The sequence below is a fragment of the Tachypleus tridentatus genome, chromosome 6 (assembly GCF_004210375.1).
Source record: "Tachypleus tridentatus isolate NWPU-2018 chromosome 6, ASM421037v1, whole genome shotgun sequence".
Lineage (NCBI taxonomy): Eukaryota > Metazoa > Arthropoda > Merostomata > Xiphosura > Limulidae > Tachypleus > Tachypleus tridentatus.
This window is the reverse complement of record NC_134830.1, coordinates 96,771,101-96,789,221: the sequence shown is the minus strand read 5'-3', so window position 1 is coordinate 96,789,221 and position 18,121 is coordinate 96,771,101. Positions and strand designations below refer to the sequence as shown.

At 30.4% G+C, this 18,121-nt stretch overlaps 1 protein-coding gene across 5 annotated transcripts in view; it reads right to left on the bottom strand.

The window, feature by feature from the left end:
- Positions 1 to 18,121, bottom strand: part of larp (La related protein) — a 93,037-nt gene that overhangs the window by 7,942 nt on the left and 66,974 nt on the right. For all 5 annotated transcript variants that reach the window (XM_076506421.1, XM_076506420.1, XM_076506419.1 and 2 more), the window contains 5 exons: positions 15,095 to 15,207; positions 14,682 to 14,830; positions 8,446 to 8,590; positions 5,153 to 5,262; positions 3,007 to 3,137 (listed from right to left, as the gene is read on the bottom strand). In XM_076506421.1, coding sequence (XP_076362536.1) covers positions 3,007 to 3,137; positions 5,153 to 5,262; positions 8,446 to 8,590; positions 14,682 to 14,830; positions 15,095 to 15,207 — 648 coding nt within the window. The remainder of the gene's footprint in view (positions 1 to 3,006; positions 3,138 to 5,152; positions 5,263 to 8,445; positions 8,591 to 14,681; positions 14,831 to 15,094; positions 15,208 to 18,121) is intronic.

Genomic DNA, 18,121 nt, shown 5'->3' with positions numbered 1-18,121 from the left:
ACCCATCTCACTCAAGCTGAGAAGTTTATGAAAGCCAAGAAATAATTTAAGAGACATTTATTGATTTTGTAAAGGGTCATTATTTTGTTTTATCTGCAGCTAAAATTTTACTGGGATGTGTGTCTATATACACACTCACTCATTTTTTTTTTTCTCTTTTCTGTGCTCAATAAGCTTCACTTTCATACTTTTTTTGGCATGATCATAACCCCATTGTAAAATACAAAAAGAAATAATGTGTATGTTTCGATGTCTTATGATAAAGTATGCTTATTTTTCATAGGTGTTACAAGATGTTTGTATCAATGAATATCAAATCCTCAACCAACTGATGATATTTGAGAATGAAACTTTTTATCAATTAATTATATGTCATTGGCAATATAAAGATTGAATGTACACAAGAATAAAATTATTCATATCCACTGGGGCTTGACTATTTGAATAAAATTTTATTTTTAAATCAAAAAGAAATAAGTGATTTAAAAACATCTCAAATAATACAAATGCATCTATCATGAATGTATGTGTAGAAAAAAAATCCCTCATATGATTAATGGGATTAGAAAATGAAATTAAATCAGAAAATTATAGTTTTACATGTTATGAAAATTAACAGTGTTTCTGTTTTTGCCCTAAATATTCCAGTTGTGATTGAAAGTACACAGATGTATGTACACTGCATGCAAGAAACAGGAAAAAGGAGAAATATCCTTAGGAGCAATCTGCACCGACTGATCCAGAGTTAACTATCACATTTTAAAAGAAAAAATAACTTCTTGACATATCTCAAATTATTCTTAGTTTTATAAGTCATATTTGACAGGTATAAATGGAAAAGCATAAGAAGAGTTAGAGAACAAACAAATTTCTCTCAAGTTATAGCAAGATGTTGGAAACATAAAACTACCTCAAAGTTAATAAACAGAAGATATTACAGAAACTTTCACTGACTTAATCACAAACTTAATGGACAAGTGTTATAACTGGACAGATTTTGACAATTCTATTCTATTCATTCAATTTGAAAGAGTCACACTGTAAGTTTTCCATATGAAGTTTCTCTGATCTGTTGCAGATTAAATCTATTCTATTCCTAATAATAACAATATACCACAACATATCAAGTGCAAGTGGATTTTAAATAATCACTAACATCAGTATCAGTTACTGTTGTTATTATTATTATTTTACAAATGTATACTCACGATTTTCATAATTTTGAGCAAACTAGAAAGAGTGAAGACAGCACCATTTACTTACCAACCTTTCTCGGGCTATTCTTTTTAACTAAATAGTGAGATTTAACTTTTATATCACACCCTTATTTCCAAGGTGTCTAGTGTGTTTTATGGCAACACTGACAAAGTATGAGTCCCAGAATTCAAAGTTCAATCACATTGGCCACTAGGCCACACATACAGTCCAATTACAAACTGAAATCTAGCCTAAACACTAATTTTAGAAGTATATTTTACTTTCCTACTTAAATTTTGAACTACGTTATTGTTTTTTATTTATTCTTATAATTTTGAGTGATATAATGTTATTTTACCTTGTCTGTTAACCAGTTTATCAATATCACTTATCTGTATCAAAGAATTTAATTCTTGAAAATCATATTAAAACTAAAGTAAAATGTACATGATATGAATGTAAGAAAATTCTTATCTTCTTTTTTTCTAATATTATTCTTATTATCAATCTGTTATTTAGTTACCAGACTTTCCTTTACTCTACTAGTTTAGTAGCATCACAAGCTACTGTTCAATATAAAACTTTGTTCTGAATAACCTTCATTTTCCTTTGGAGTTATCAGAGCATATTTGAAATACATCTAAAATATGTGACAACATCTCCGAGTTCCTGTTTATTAAACATCTTGCCTCATCACTTATACTTCCTAATATTATTTGTTATAAAATAAAACTGATATTATTAATTTGCACAATAATATTACATGTCATGTTAACTTCTCACTTAAGAGTCTAAACACATATTAAAAAACATTTGTAACCTTCCAAACTTTTTATGTTATCAGTAAGTTATTATAAACTTGATTGTCTTAGAAACATTTTGGTTAAAGAAAAGTTTTATTTCCAAAAATAATCTAAGCTGACTAGGATAATAACCTGATTGTTCCATCTAGTTAACGTTCCATGCTTAAGTAGTTTTATTTCTTTCAAATATTTTTCCGAAATTTTTGGAATAAGTAATTTTTATCACAATTTATTTTTAATACTACCATGCATTAGTAATTTATTTTAAACACTGAAAGTGATAAGAGCCAGTATGAAAAAAGTCTACTTTATACGCAGAGACAGCAAAGCACAAGTGAATTTCATCCTCAACAGTTTTCTACACAAAGTACAACATATTCAAATATCTTTCAGCTAAACCATCAAACTTTTCTTATTCCATCCAATCATAATGTATGAGACTATTGACACATTTATAAGATTTGAGATGTTTAACATAACTAACGGCAAAAGACAATATAATATAATACAGACTACTGTTGACTAAAACATATCACACCATCACTAAACAACCTAAAATATTAGCAATTCCATGTTTTAACTTTAAACAAAATATGTGATAAGTGTTCACCAAATACATAAATTTAGTTTATCAAACTTTTACACTATTAAAGTTTCAATAATCATTTGAAAGTTCCTAAACATGTTATGGAAAATTAAAATCTATCCTTATAAACGAAAAAACTGCTATAGTTTTCTGTGACAGCAGCCCACAGTAACTCTAGTATTCTGTTGTTGTTTGTTTGAAAATCTCAGTGTGTCAAATATTAATGTCTTTAGCTCTATAACTGATAACAAGTGAGCATTTATTTTTGATCAGAGATCTGGTCCGTGCATAAACTAAAAGTCTTATTAGAAAGAAAAAAAAAAAGTTATTTATTCTTAATATTTGGATTTAATTAAACACAGCCTACAAATGTAATTTAACCTTGCAAGTGAAGCAAGAAAACAAATACTATATTCTTACATCCACTCTAAAATCATCAATACTCTTGTATCCCTGGAGCTTTGTTTTGAGAACAGGATTGACTTCTAACTGGCTACTGTTCTTGTAGTACTTAATGAAAGCCCAGAATTTTTCAAGGCCATAAAGTTGACCTGAAAGTACAACATTTTATGTTCATTAAATAAACAACCATTCAAACATACAAACTAATAACAAAATAAAAACATAACTATTTTACTAAAAGCTATAAGATAGAATACACTCAACTAGCAATGAAAAACTCTCTCCACTGAATATCATGGTGCAATGGTGTTAGAATTTGTACAAGTCAATGGTTACTTGAAGCAGCTGGAAGAAGATAGGAAAAAACAAGAAGAAAGTCCCTGAAGAAAGAGTTATTTGATGCAACACAGGTAAAGAGTGTATAAAAGATCTCAGCATTTTTTTTCTCTTTCCCTTATTCAAAGGGCAGTGTGGTGAAGAAATGGAAGACTCCTTGACATGTGTAAAAGAAATACCAGTACACTTGCACAAAATTAAGTCAAATGCAAACTTGGTATGGATGAGCTTAGAAGCTGAGATTAATATTAGTCCTAATATGTGTGCATGTGCATTTATGTATATAAAAATAGCAAGAGAGAGTTGATAGTTAATGCTGGATAGCTAGTTTGTCAGTATGTTCTACACATTCTTGGAAGCATATATCAGTGATTCTCAATCTGCACTTTGTGGGTCCCTTCTTATAGTCTATAGACATATAAGGGACTCTCAACAGCTAGTGCCCCCCATATGGCCTTACATTTTTAATCATACTATTTTCTGTATTATAGTGTTTTAAGCTTTGCTATTCAACAAGATATAATGAATAAGATTATTTTCAAGAAGAAAATTTAATCATAAACATAATACATTTATTAATGCCATTATAAATCTTAGTACATACACACAATGCATTAAAAATCAAGTATATTTTGCTTCTGGCTATTTTGCTTAAAGAAGAAAAATTGAGAAAGTAACAGTTGTGCTGAAAACTGCAATACCATTACTATTTACAGAGGTATAGTTTATAGGTTGTAGGTAGTAATTAATGTGGTAACTATGAGGTAGTGAAATCTAAACTCTTGTAATATGTTTTGTTCAAATATAAGTTTAGCAACAAAGTATATCTTGCAGATTTTTCTTACAGAAAAAATGTTTAAGTTTTTGAAAATAGAGGAGAAGATCTTCAATTTATAACTGTATAAAGTTATGCACTCATACATGTATACAGGAAACAGATTTACTATTTGTCTTCACGTTAACAAATAACATGCTTAACACTTAATGAAATATCATGGTGAAACTGTATTCATTCAAACAAAACTGCAAAAGCCTATAGATAAAGTTTATGTTTTAAAGGTGGGAAACTAAAAAAACACAAAACCAACACAATTAAGAGTCTATATGTCAAAAAGATTGTTACTATAAAGGTTTATAAAATCTGACAATAAACTTATGAAAATCATACAACTTCAAAAATCTTACAAAGTAACTAAAATAAAAGTATAAATCATGATTTTGAAATTTTTTTCTTGTTAAGTCAAAATTTAAGAAAGTGGAAGTAATACTTAGAAGCCATACAGAGATGTCAGAGATATAAAATCCAAGGTTAACTGTTAAAACAGTACTCTGATGTTGCCTTCTTGTTTGTAACTACAACACAGAAACTTTTCTAAACAAATTTTAACCAACTACTTTTTCATGATGGTAAGCACTGTTGATAAAATAAATAGTAATGTAGTATCAGTACACATCTTAAACAAAACATGGGTAATTTCACTGTTTCTGAAGAACTGATTAAAAATATAAGAAAATCAAAAGTATTCATAACCTCTGGCTTGCATGAAGTGTTATGTTTGCAGAAACAGTTCATAGAAAAATTAGACTTCTTCAGTTTGATACACTTTTAAATATTAGACAAAAATTTGAAAAATCAGTAACATGAACTAAACATACAGATCATTAAACTGCTAAAATACAGTGATAGAAAATTTAGAAATTTTGTCCATACTCAATACAATACAAAAAATCAAAAAGGTAAGATTTAAAAACAAAAATTTCATATGATCAATAAAGAAAATTCTTTTCTTTGTCAAAACAATTAAACTTGGAAATGTACACAAATTACCATTCTGCATGTCTCTGATAGTTTCTCTCTCAAAATCAAGGTAGATATCTTGTCTAAAGTGCTTTTCAAGACCATAGCTAAAAAAGCGAAAAAGACACTCCAAGCCATACCTGTAAATAAGGAGGTAAAACCCATTATAACATCTAAAACTATCCATAAAAATTGCTTTGCGCCTATCATTAGGATTAATTGTATAAAAATACTTATTTCAAATTTCTAAATTCTTCTTAACTAAAGTGAAAATTTACTGACTACATGGGAAAAACTAGTGCAACATCATAGCATGTGCACACTTGTAACTCAAACAGTTCCTATCAAGATTGTTAAAAACCTATACTAATACATTAGAGATCATATTTCCACAACACAATATACATACTTTTATATAACTCATAACTAGTCTTATTTTAATTCAGAGAAAAAGTAAAAAAAGCTATATTATATGTATGTATTCTCCCAAACCCTTTTAACTCTTTCAAAATGAACTTGGTTAATTTGATCAATCATGTGACCTCGTTGTACTCATTTAAAGTAATTATTAATATAATGCATCTAATATTCAATATTGTGTGTATATCTTAACAAAACGTAGTTATTTTCAAGTAACATTACAAGTTTTCCACACACAAAATCATGTTTTCACTGAGGAATTTTTAATAAATTAGAATAAATATTTGTAGATTAATAAATTGGGTATTTCTTTTTAATAGTTTGTGTGCAAGTAATTTTCATGTAAAGATTAAAAATACTATTCCTTATCTCGAAAATCTCAAATTTTCTATGCAATCTCAAACCTCCTACATACATTTTAAACTTTTTTTCAGTAAAACTTTACATTTTATCTGTTATTTTCTCTACCCTAACTCAAAGATGGAATTGTTCAATTTGACCAACCATACAAACACAAAAAAAAAATCAAACATATTTATATCACCCTTATTTTCTTTCTAGAATGACTTAAAATTGTGACAGGAAATTCCATTCACTTATCCTTAGTAGCTTTAAACTCATAACAATGTACATCTATTTATAATTAATTTTTTTTTTGTTTTATTGCTCTTTGAACCGTGTCTATCAACTATCAGTGCCATTATAAATTGTAAATCACGAGACTCAAGCAGCTCACGTTATGCTATCAAATTACATTACCCCTGTGCTGCTTACATGCTTGCCTTGTAAAACATTTTTAATATTATTATTACTATTTATTTTACCTAATTAATCTTACTCTTTCAAGGGTTGGTGGATAAAATATAGAAGACAAGATGCCTAAAGAAAATATATCAGGTGTGTCATACTTGGGATATTCAGGAATTTTTAAAATATTAACTTGTAGAATTAGAAACTTAAAACTTACATACTATAAAAGTATGTACTGATAGCTAAGATTTTACAATACACTTATTGGTATAACATAAATGCAATGTAGTTCAATAAAATTTTAAATGTAAGACACTAATACTTTCTGTCATGCTTAGTAAAGGATACCCAAGGTGAAAGATTTAAGCATATCAACACAAAGTTCTCATGTTGAAGAATATGCTTTACCATGTGCAAATACTCTAAAATATTTGACCTATATACTTATTTGTACTGGTAATGAGCTTCATTATGAGCTATTCACCATGTGTAGATCAAGTGCTATTGTTGTTTCCTGTGTACTAAAACAGTTGAAAATGTTTACATGTATTGCGTGCACAGTTCTTTTACAGTATCATTTTTAAAGCCTAAACCAACACACAAAATGACATGATCACTTAAGTTGCCTCTTGTGAAACAATAATGACAGCCCATATTGTCTGGACTAAGTCCTTGCATACCACATCTTTAATAATTTCTGACAGCCTAGCACAGACAGTGATCATGACTAAGGTTAACAACAGCAGATTGAACAATGTTTTTCACTCCATGAGAACATCATAGATGATGCACTGATCATGCTTACTAAATTAATCAAGCAAAATACTGAACTAATATACTTTGATCTAGTGTAAGAACACTGACAAGATATTATTCAGCTATACTTTCACTTAATAAGATGACACAGGTTTGAGGTAACAGATATGATAAAGATTATTGAAGTTTAGGTTACTCCTCAAATCCAGCCTCTCAATTCTAATGAAAACAAACATCCTCTCATCCACTTGTATCCTACAAATACAAAAGTTTTCAAGCTGAAATCAAATCAAAATTTATGAGAAGTATTTGTTATTTTCTGAAAAATTAACACACATTTTTATCCCATGCCACTTTCTTCCTTGTCTAAATTCTGTGAGAATGTAATGTCAACACTATATGTATATACTGATTGTCAATGAAAACAAAGCTGAGCTTCTCACTCATCAGCCAAGCAGCAGTCATGTGACAGTGGTAATAAAATGTAAGTGGATTGTAGGCATTTAATTTTTTCTTGGGACATACAAATCACAATATATCAAAAACAGCTATATTTCATTTGATCCACAGTTCAAATAAACACTTCTGACTGTAGAAGTGCCTGACTTTTATAATCACCATGTCATACTTGTACAGAAGAGGCTTGGAAGAATTTAGACTTGAAACAGTTTTATAAAAATGTTAACTTTACTGCACTGTGAGAAAAAAAACAATAGAAAAATTTGAAATTTTTCCTGTTATCAATGACAATGACCTTGTACTCTTAGGCTGTAACTTACATGTCATACATATGATGAGCAAAAAATTAACAAAATGTACTGCTTGTCAAGGTTTATCAATGAATATAAATTATTTTAAACCTGCATTAAATTAAATATCCCAAAACAAACAAAAAACGTATAGGTATATAAATACCGAATTTACTTCCTGCATAGTCTCTTTAAACTATACTTACAAAGTAACATATATAACTATTGTAAGTGTTATAAAATGATTCTCAAAAAAAGGTGAAAAATTTTTAAACAAATGTGTGAAGATCATTTCACCAAAACCCATAAAATTATATGTGGGTGGCTTTTAATAGTATGATGCTTCTTTTAACCACAAAACATAAATTCACCATTTTTCAGTTTTATCTTTAAGAAAGATTCAAAATCTTTAAATATCCCATTAATAAATTAAACACTGTTTGGAAAAAAATTATATTCAAATTATTTTGCATGATAAATATTAATGACTTAATAGATTTGAAAGTACAATGTTAATAATGTTTGTAAGTTTCTGGTTGTGAATAATTACACACAAACTTCATTTTTTCAATAACTGCTCCTTAGGGTCACAGATGAAGGTTTTACCTTTCTTTTCATCAAACTTTATTATTCAAACTTGAAACATACCTATAACCAGCTTTAGCATCTTCTAATGCTAGTCTCTTAAATTCTTCATACATTTTACGGTTAAAATGTTCTCGAAGAAAAAAGGACCAAAACCGGAATAAGGTATTCATTTCCTGTGACTGGCCAAGTCCTAATCTTTTTCTTTCTGTATATGAATAAAAAAACAACCGCAATAACATGTATTAATATGTTAAAATATTTGCATCATTAGTATTACTTCTAGAAATTAAAAGGTATACATTCATAACATTGAGAACACAAAATGAGAGAAGGCATTGAGTCCACTCAACACCCTGGAGAAACAAGTCCATCAAGATGATACTCCATTTCTGCTCTCACAATATACATATAAAAAACAAACAATGTTTGAAGTCCTTTTTGATTCACAGATTGAATAGGTAATTCTGATCCTAAGATTGCTTAACCTTTACAACCACCATTTCATAACCATGAAGAAAAAGTAAAATAAAAAATAAATATAAATCTCTCATAAAAGCAGTAATCATTGGCTGTACCATATCTAAACACAAAACATGTTAAAAATTCTTTTCCCTGAAGAATTCTATCAATATATGTGGCACTATCAAAAATGTCATAGTACAATAAAGCATTCAAAGTTCCAAACCAGATAAAAAGAGCCATAGTCCATGATATTAATGCCATTATTCTTCATGGTCAGAACAACAGTCATAACCAAAGCATTTTGCAGGTGGACATCAAGTAAATGAAATGATTCATCACTTCACATGATGGCTTTCCATTTTACCTCATCTTAATTCTAATGCTCAAGACACTATTAGAATCAATGTCTTGGAATAACTTATGGGACAAGTGTTTTATGGACTGCACTCTATGCAGTTTAGTAACATTAGGCACTTTGAAAACATTTAATGTAACAACCCTGAATGCTCATTACAATCTTGTATATTGGATTTAATATTAGATGTGCACTATTCTTTCACAATACATTTAGAAGCAAACATGGATAAAGTTTTTAATTTTGGGCTTGCAAACTGGTAAATCACAAAAGCACATCCAGTGGACTATATTTTCTACAACAGATTATGGAAAAAAGTTAGTGAGCTAAAATGACTCAGCCACCATTACAATATTTATTAATCAGTAACCTATAAATGACTGATCTCTTTTCATAGGCAACATTGGATTCTCACAGCTTCTACTTCAGATGTGCTTTCACTATACTTCTATTTATACATGTGTATGTGTGTATAAAGAGAGTAACAGTATTTGAATTTTTTGTTACATTTTTACCAGGACAACCTTGAGAAAATTTACCTTTGACATACTGTGCTAAACTGCCACATTTTTAATTAGAAGCTGATTATGTGTTTCTGATTTTAATGTTTCTTAGATTTAACTCAAGCTCTGCAAGGAAATAAAACACTTTTAAGATTTGAAAACATCAATACTCAGGTTTTATAATTTATATAATGTTGTTTCAAAAAAGCAAAATGTTGGGTGACTTAAAGACATAGTCTAACATCTGAGAAGAAAAGTATTAGCAATTTCTTAAAGTAAATTACATTAAAAATACAAGTTGTTACAAATTCGTATTTAAGAGAGTTATCATGGAAGGTAAACAGAAAAAAAATTGCCAAAATATCATCATCAAAGTTTACATATTTAAACATTTTCTATATCCTACCATCTGGTGACACTTTGATGAATTATTTTGAAAGTTTTCCTTTTACAACGTTTGTACTATTACTTTGCACTTTTGAAAATAACTAATAAAATGTTAATCTGTTCTTTTACACTTTTAAAAGGTAATTTTAATAACTACTGTGTAATGAAGTAATATTTCTCCTTGCAAGTTGAATGATACTGTTTAAAGTGTCTAGTGATACATTTATTTCAGTATTTTATTTACTGCAATCACTTAAGTTTTCGAAATTTTTCATACTCAAAGTTTTCCCATCCTTGCCACATTTTTTTCATGTATTGGTACCTATATGCTTTTATTTTCACTGATACCCCTTCTTGTGCACTAATACACTAAAATGATATGATGCTTTGAATGAATGGTAATAGCACTCCATAATGAGCTACTTACCATGTGCTGAGCACAACACATGCTGTTGACTTTCTGCATATCAAAAGAGTCTACACTATTCAAATACATCTAACACAGTAACAGAAGTGCAAGCTCTTGCACATAAGTTCAAGGAATTTCTGTCACTGTGATTTCAGGCCTGTACCAGCACACTTATATCTTCAGCATGAAATATCATTTAATAAATCCAAATAACGTGGCCACATGGGTTCAGAAACAATCATAACTTCCCCCTTCTTCCTTGCTTTTACTGATCCTTCATTAATAATTTTCTCAGATTAAACACACACTCACAAAAAAAACACATAAAAGAGTTCTGAGGCATGGCTACAAATATTCTGTCAAACATTAACACCATGATGTTGTTGTGAAAAATGACAAACTGACATTTTTAGGCATACAAGTGTATCACAGTAAAATCCAAGAAAAATTGGTCTTAGGTTTGGAGGCTGCCCTAATATCTTCCTCTCCTCAACTCTACATCAGTCAGCTAATATAAACTCAAAATATCAAGTATGACTTTAAAAAAAAAAAGTGAAGTTTGTTTAAACATGGATACCTTATTTTTGGAAGCTGTCACTTGGAAGTTTTCTTCCACATGCTGCTAATAGTTTTAAATGAGTCAATCATAAGGTTAATTGTTATGTTCTACAGTTAGGTTTACTTATTTAGGTTCACTTAAATAAATGCAAATGCACGTGAGTAATCAGATGCATCAGGCACAACTGCACCCCTAAACTGTATTCATTTATGTATATTTAATATATATTTGAAAGAATTAAAACAGCACCAAATACCAACAAAATGCACTACTTTCAGTGAAAACTGTAAAACATTTTAAACAGGGCATGGCTCCTGATTCTCCAGTATGGCCTTCCCATTCATTTCTTCTACTTTCTAAAAGTAGCAGAGATGTATAATATGCCTGCTACAGTAAGTTTATGTAAAATTCAAATATTCAAAAGTAAGACAGTAACAAGATTTTTCTTTGTGCTGAAGGAATTTTACATAAATAACAAGATTAAATAGCAGTATAAACAAAATAAACATATTTCTGACCTTTAATGTTAATTTCGATATTCACTTTTCATAACAGTTATTTTCTCTGAAGTAAATTGTTCATTACACTGCTGTTAGGTTGTTTGAAAAATTTTAACAGATTTTAAATTTTAACTTTAATAGGAAATACAAAAAATTCAAAAGCAACTTTACTAATCAAAATAAGTACCTAGTGAATCTAAACACTTTTGCCTAGGAGAAACAAGATTATTTGTCATGACAATAAAACTCTGAAGTCCAAGGACTCAAAAATTCTTTAAAGTTATTCTTTGTTGCTGCTCTGTTGTTGAATCTATTGTCTTGTTAAAAGTTGTCCAAATACCTGAAAAGTGGTAGTTAGTAGGTGTCAAGTCTGGGGAATAAGGAGCCTTATTCATCAAGCTTCTGGAGCCTTGTTTGAGAAAAGTGTGGCTGAGCATTATCATGAAGTAAGATTGGCCTTTTCCAACTGACAAATGCTTGCATTTTTTCATGTAACTTTTTATTCATTTCTTCCAATTCTTGACAGTAAACCTCTGTAGTTATATTCTAGCCCTGGTTGAGCAAAACATAATGGATAATGATGGCCACACATTACCATACAGTGATTATAAATTTCTGTTGGTGCAACTTCAGCTTTTGAAAGTGTTTTGGAGCCTCATCACAGTTGAGTCACTGTGTAGATCACTCACTGTAGTCACAAAGGATCCACTTTTCATTGCAGGTGACAATTCAATCAAGAAATGGGTAATTTCTGTTGTGAAACATAAGCAAAGAACACAGTTCAAAATAACATTATTTTCTGATTTTCAACGTGTTTGGGTTGAACCTATTTGTCAAGCTTCTTCATTTTTCCAATTTGCTCGAGACAGTCCAAAACTGTGGAAATGCCAACACCCAATTCTTGTACCATTTCTCAAAAAGTTTGGCACAAGTTTCTTTCCACTAATGCTCTTTTTTCTTTTCTACAGCAGAAGGGTGTCCTCTGCCCACCTTATCTTCAAGACTCACATCTCCATTACGATACTTCTGGAACCAATGCTGTACTGTACATTCAAAGGTGGTTTCTTTGTCCCATGCTTGGTTGATATTACGAGCTGTTTGCATTGCATTAGGACCAAATTTTAAGTCACACAAATAAAATTATTTGTAACTTTTTTTCCCCCCCATCATTAAATGTAAAGGTTTGAAATGTTAGAAAGAAAGTTTCAGAAAAGAATAAAACCACTAATGAATAGACAAAAGCTTTAGTTTTTCAATGGTATGTATGAAATCATAAAAACTACAGGCTCCTTATGTTTATAAATATTTTATTATAAAAAGCCACCATTAGTTTTTGAACAACCTGATATGAATAACAACAAAACCACAATAACTTGTTCTACTTACACTTTCAAATGTTTCATATTATGGCTGTGTGTGAAGAAAAACTAAAGAAATTAAAAAATAAAGGCAGCTTAGCCATGATTACATAGCTGCTCCTTCTTCTCGAAAAGAAAAAGATACTGAAATAAAACTAAAATCTATATATTCCCTAAGGGCAAAAAATTGTCTCAAATAAGCCATAGTGATGTGGTATTTTCAGGTAGTTTCCACAAATAATGTTTTAGAGAGTAAGTTTAAATTCCTTTTTGATCAAGTGTAAAGAGAGTCACTAAACACAAAATAGCAAAAGTGAAAGTGTTCCTCCTTAAATAAAAACAATCACAAGTGAGGTGAAGGAAATAGAGCAGCTGTTATAGATTTGGACCAGTCTAAGTTTGTGTACAGGTTGAGAGATTTCAGTTTCATAACTGTTCCAGATCAAGAGAGCACAACATTATACACAAGCTTTAAAAATGCCATTCCTCTCAGTATATGTGTTACCAAAGTTACTGATGGTAATTCTAAAAGAAAAATATTGGAAATTTTATTACTCCCAGATAACACCAAACCTGCTGGTGGAAAAGTGTCCAACCTTAGTACATTATACTTCACAACAATCTTTCCCATAAGAAAACACGTAACACATCATGGGAGAATGAGACATATCAATAAGTAATTAAAAATTTAGGAAAATAGCTGCATTCCTTGACCAGCTATCTATTGTCACATGGCTAAAAAAGGTCTATGTACAAATTATTTTACAAATTCTTGGTGAATTGAAATGTCCACAACTAAATAGGGCTATAAATACGAGATATGCATCTGTGTTCCAAGATGACAGAATCAGCGCCAAAAAGCTCTAGTCGAAGTTATTTTAAATAAATTCCTTGCCTGTCACAGATCTTTAATACCTTATCACTTACACCAAATAATAACTTCTATGCAACATATTTTATTAACTGTAATTAAAAAGTAGGAACATATTGTACTTTTGACAACTTTTAAATTTTCAGAGAGAAAGAACATACTAAGAAGTTATTTTACTGAACATTTCTGTTTCTTTCATAAGGATTACCTATACATATACCCAATTTGTTTCATTTTAAAAATAGGGTGACTCAGGAAGGCAGTTGGTTATTCTTTCAAACTGTACTAATAGATCTTTAATACTTTTCCACTTCCACCACATAATAAATTCTGTGCAAAAAGGTTTATTAACTGTAAAGATTTTATGTTCAGAAGTTAACTTCAGCAAATGACAATCAAGTACACTTCTGAACATAAAATTTTTACAGTTAATAAAACTTGTTGCACAGAATTTATTATGTGGTGGAAATGGAAAGTATTAAAGATCTATTAGTACAGTTTGACAGAATAACCAACTGCTTTCCTAAGTAGACCCTATTTTTAAAATGAAACAAATTGGGTACATGTATAGGTAATCCTTATGGGAAAAAAACAGAAATGTCCAGTAAAAAAACTTCTTAATATGTTATTTCTCTCTGAAAATGTAAAAGTTGTCAAAAGTACAATATATTCCTACTTTTTAATTTGTTTTTAAAATGAAAAGTTGGAGTGTATTGTGAAACCACAGAATAATGAGAGACCTTCAGCCTCATTTCATAAAAAATGTTTAATGTTAGGTGGTTACTTTCATAATTATCCCCTTTTACTAATCAATAACGAAAGGGTGAAAATGGTGTGCTGAGAGATACTAAAAATGTACATACATCCTTCTTGTGATTCAAATATTGAGTACCTTTTAAACAGCGACTTCTATACTTGTGGTACACCTGTTGAGTAAATCCATTTTCCTTTAACAATGAATGACTTGGATGTTCAAAGGCTGGTAGTGAGTGAGGTGTACTTCCATAGCTTGCAGGTAAGTTTTCAGTTGGAATATTTTCACTGGAAACAAGTACACAACTTTATGTTAAAAAACACTGAAAAGTGATTCTTGATACCATTATAAGAATACTCAAAAGTCAACCAGTACTATATTTTCTAAAGAATTAGGTTTTAAAATTTCATAAAAGTAAACAATACCAGAAGTTCTTTTCACAGCTTATTATTTCTTTTACTTGTCAGCAAAAGGCTTAAAAAAAATTAAATTTTACAAAAAAAAAAAATACAATTAACATTGCAATAATTAAAAATTAGCAATTTTAATACCTTAAGGAACTTGCTCGAGATCGTGGCTGGTGTTCTCTACTATCCATTACCCAGCCAATATGATGCTCCACAGGAGGATTACTACTATACTTGGTCTTCTGCTTTCTTGGTGTCTATAAAAATATTATTAGTAGTAAAACAAATATCTTGTTTATATAAAAAAGATGGGTTGCTTATTGATGGATTCATTTAGTATTTTTTTACATCAAACAAATTACCAGATCATGTACAAAAGTGTTTAAGGAAATCTCCATTTTAAAAAACTAATACAAATAAAAAGAGGTTTACTCTGTGAACAATCACTATCACAGTTTAACTGTAACCCCATTATAAAACTAATATTTGAAAAACCTGCATTCCCCAGAACAATTATTAACTTCTGGCTATAGGTTCACTACAGACCCTTAGAGGGTAAATGTGTTTCTATCAGTTCTACTAACCAATTCTGTTGCTGAAAACTGTATTTTTTTTATATATAAACAAAACAACAATTTCCAAAAATGCAAATTAAAAAACCTTATTCTTTAAGAAAGTGGCGAGAGAAGTACAAACATTACGATTTGAACTAAAGAATTAAACTAACAAATACCAATCAAATAAAATGTCAAAGAGAACTATTTTGCAATTAATGAAAGAGAGGATGTGGAAAAAGGGTCTGATTTTATAGTTTGTGGCTTCCTAACTCTCGGTACATGATCAAATTCTGAAATCGATCGTGTAACAAGTTTGTACTTGTTATAATTTTCATTCTATCACTTTTAAACTAGTTCATGAAATTTGGAAGATTTATCAGTAAATATTACAATGCTTTCAGATGATATCAGATTTTTGAAGTCTTAAGGTTTGTCAAACAATGTTTTTCTCATGCCTTTTTATTTTTGCATGTCTCCTATCTGAAGTTCAAAGTAATTTTCATTTTAAGATTAAAAATACTTTTGTACATAAGAAAATATTCAAATTCCACATATGAAATCCTTATTATATCCAGATAGTTTTATCAACGGTTTCTTAAGAAAAATTTTGTATGCTATTTTCACTAATAAATCTCTGTTAATGGGTTCAGTCAATCTGACTGATCTTGTAGCCACCATAAAAAATTAGAAAATGAATATAGATTACGCCCTCTTCATTCTAGAATGACTAGAAATTATAAAAGTAAAACATAAATGTTTAAACTAAATAGCTTAAATATAACATTATACATTTATACATATTTATTAATTTTATCCCATTGACCTTTCAACTGTACCTAGCTAACAATATGGAAGTTATAAAGACAATAAATAAAGCACACAATTATTTCTTCTAGTCATGACTTTTGTACTTGTTGCTGCTTGTCTTAGCTTGCTAAGCCTTAAGAAATTTTGCACATGGAGGATACGAAATGAATTGTTTTTCTAAGTTTCATACACATGAATAACCAAAAACTTACAAATTACAGTCAAACATCGATATAAGGCGCTAGTTGGGGTCCAAAAAATTCGACCGCGTTGTATCTGATTGCGACTTATACCGATTTGATCACATATTTCTTTGACCCTCGGGGTGAGCGATAATGCAAAATTTACGCGTTTTGTAGTGAAATAAAGTAAAACAAACAAAACTACTTAAACCAATGATATAGCATTTTTTTTATTTATTTTTATTTATTAAACTCAATTTTAAGACTGAAATTAAATGTAAAAAGCAGAATTCTAAAGAAATTTATCGAATTAATTACTTTGATGGGGGCTGATATTCTAAAAGTAGTTCCATCAGAGCAATCATGTGATCATTTTTACGATTAGACGCTGATTAAAATTAGTTCAATTTTGAAAGTTAATACATATAGTAATTAATTTTGATAATTTATTTATTAATTATTAAAATATAAGTACAAACTGAAGTCAAATAATTACCAGATAAAAAATGTCATGGCAAATTTTTAAAATACGAATTCAGTACTGAAACAAAAACGGATTTTTCAAAAAATTTAATAACAATAAAATATAGTAAGCACATAAAACAAGTTGAAATGCACAAATTTATAGTTACTCAGTAGTCTTCTTTCTTTCAAAAGCCTCCAAAAGTGTCTGTTGTCTTCCTCCTTGGTTCCGCATCCTCTTCGCAGTTCTCATTAGGTCCTGGATCTGTAGTATCTTGCAAATTCCTAGATTGTGGTGTTCTGTGTACTGTACTGCGTGAGTTGAGGTGATGCAATTCCTGAGTTATTCTGGAATGGGGTCATCTTCTTCTTCTTCATCTGGAGTGGTAAAATCTGTGAGTGCTGCCGCTGGGTTCTCTATTGCTCTGTCTTTGACTTGCTTGTATCCTGATGTCTGGGTCTCTGTCCGAAGTGCGAATGTCCTATCTGGCATAGCCTTGTAGTAAAGTGCTGTCTCATCACAATTGTAGATCTGGTTCAGTTCCAAGTTATTCTCCTTGATGTAATCCTGTAGTTGAGGGATGAATTCCACTGCTGCTGCTATATCTGCCAACTTTGCCTCTCCACAAATCTTGATCTGGTTGATGCCGTGCCGCTCCTTGAATCTCTGTAGCCATCCATGGGTGGGCTGCCAATCTTCTTTCTGGTATAGTTGCTGGTAGGTCTTCTCTGCCTTTGCAAGGACCATGGGTTCTGAGATGGGAATGTTGTCTGCTCGAAGTCTCACAAACCAATCATAAACTTCCATGTCCACTGCTGGGTCTGCTGCTGTCTTGGCTTTCTTCCTCTGTAGTCCTGTCATTCTGTCTACCTGGTTGCAGAATTCTCTCAGTTGATCTTCATTCTTCAGCCAACCTCAAGTGTAGACTCTGGAACTCCTATTTCTTTCAAAATCTTGGTCCTTGCTTCCCGTTCGGATTCGCTGCACAATCTGTATCTTCTCTTGTACTGTGTAAGCATTCCTTTTGGTGCCTCTCTTCTCCATGGGTATAAATACGCTGTATGTTGAAAAATATGAAAATCGCAGTCTGTCGCCACCGGATGGTCACTATCCCATTCACTCACGACAAAATTGATTCGGTCGACGAAATTCTGCCTACGAG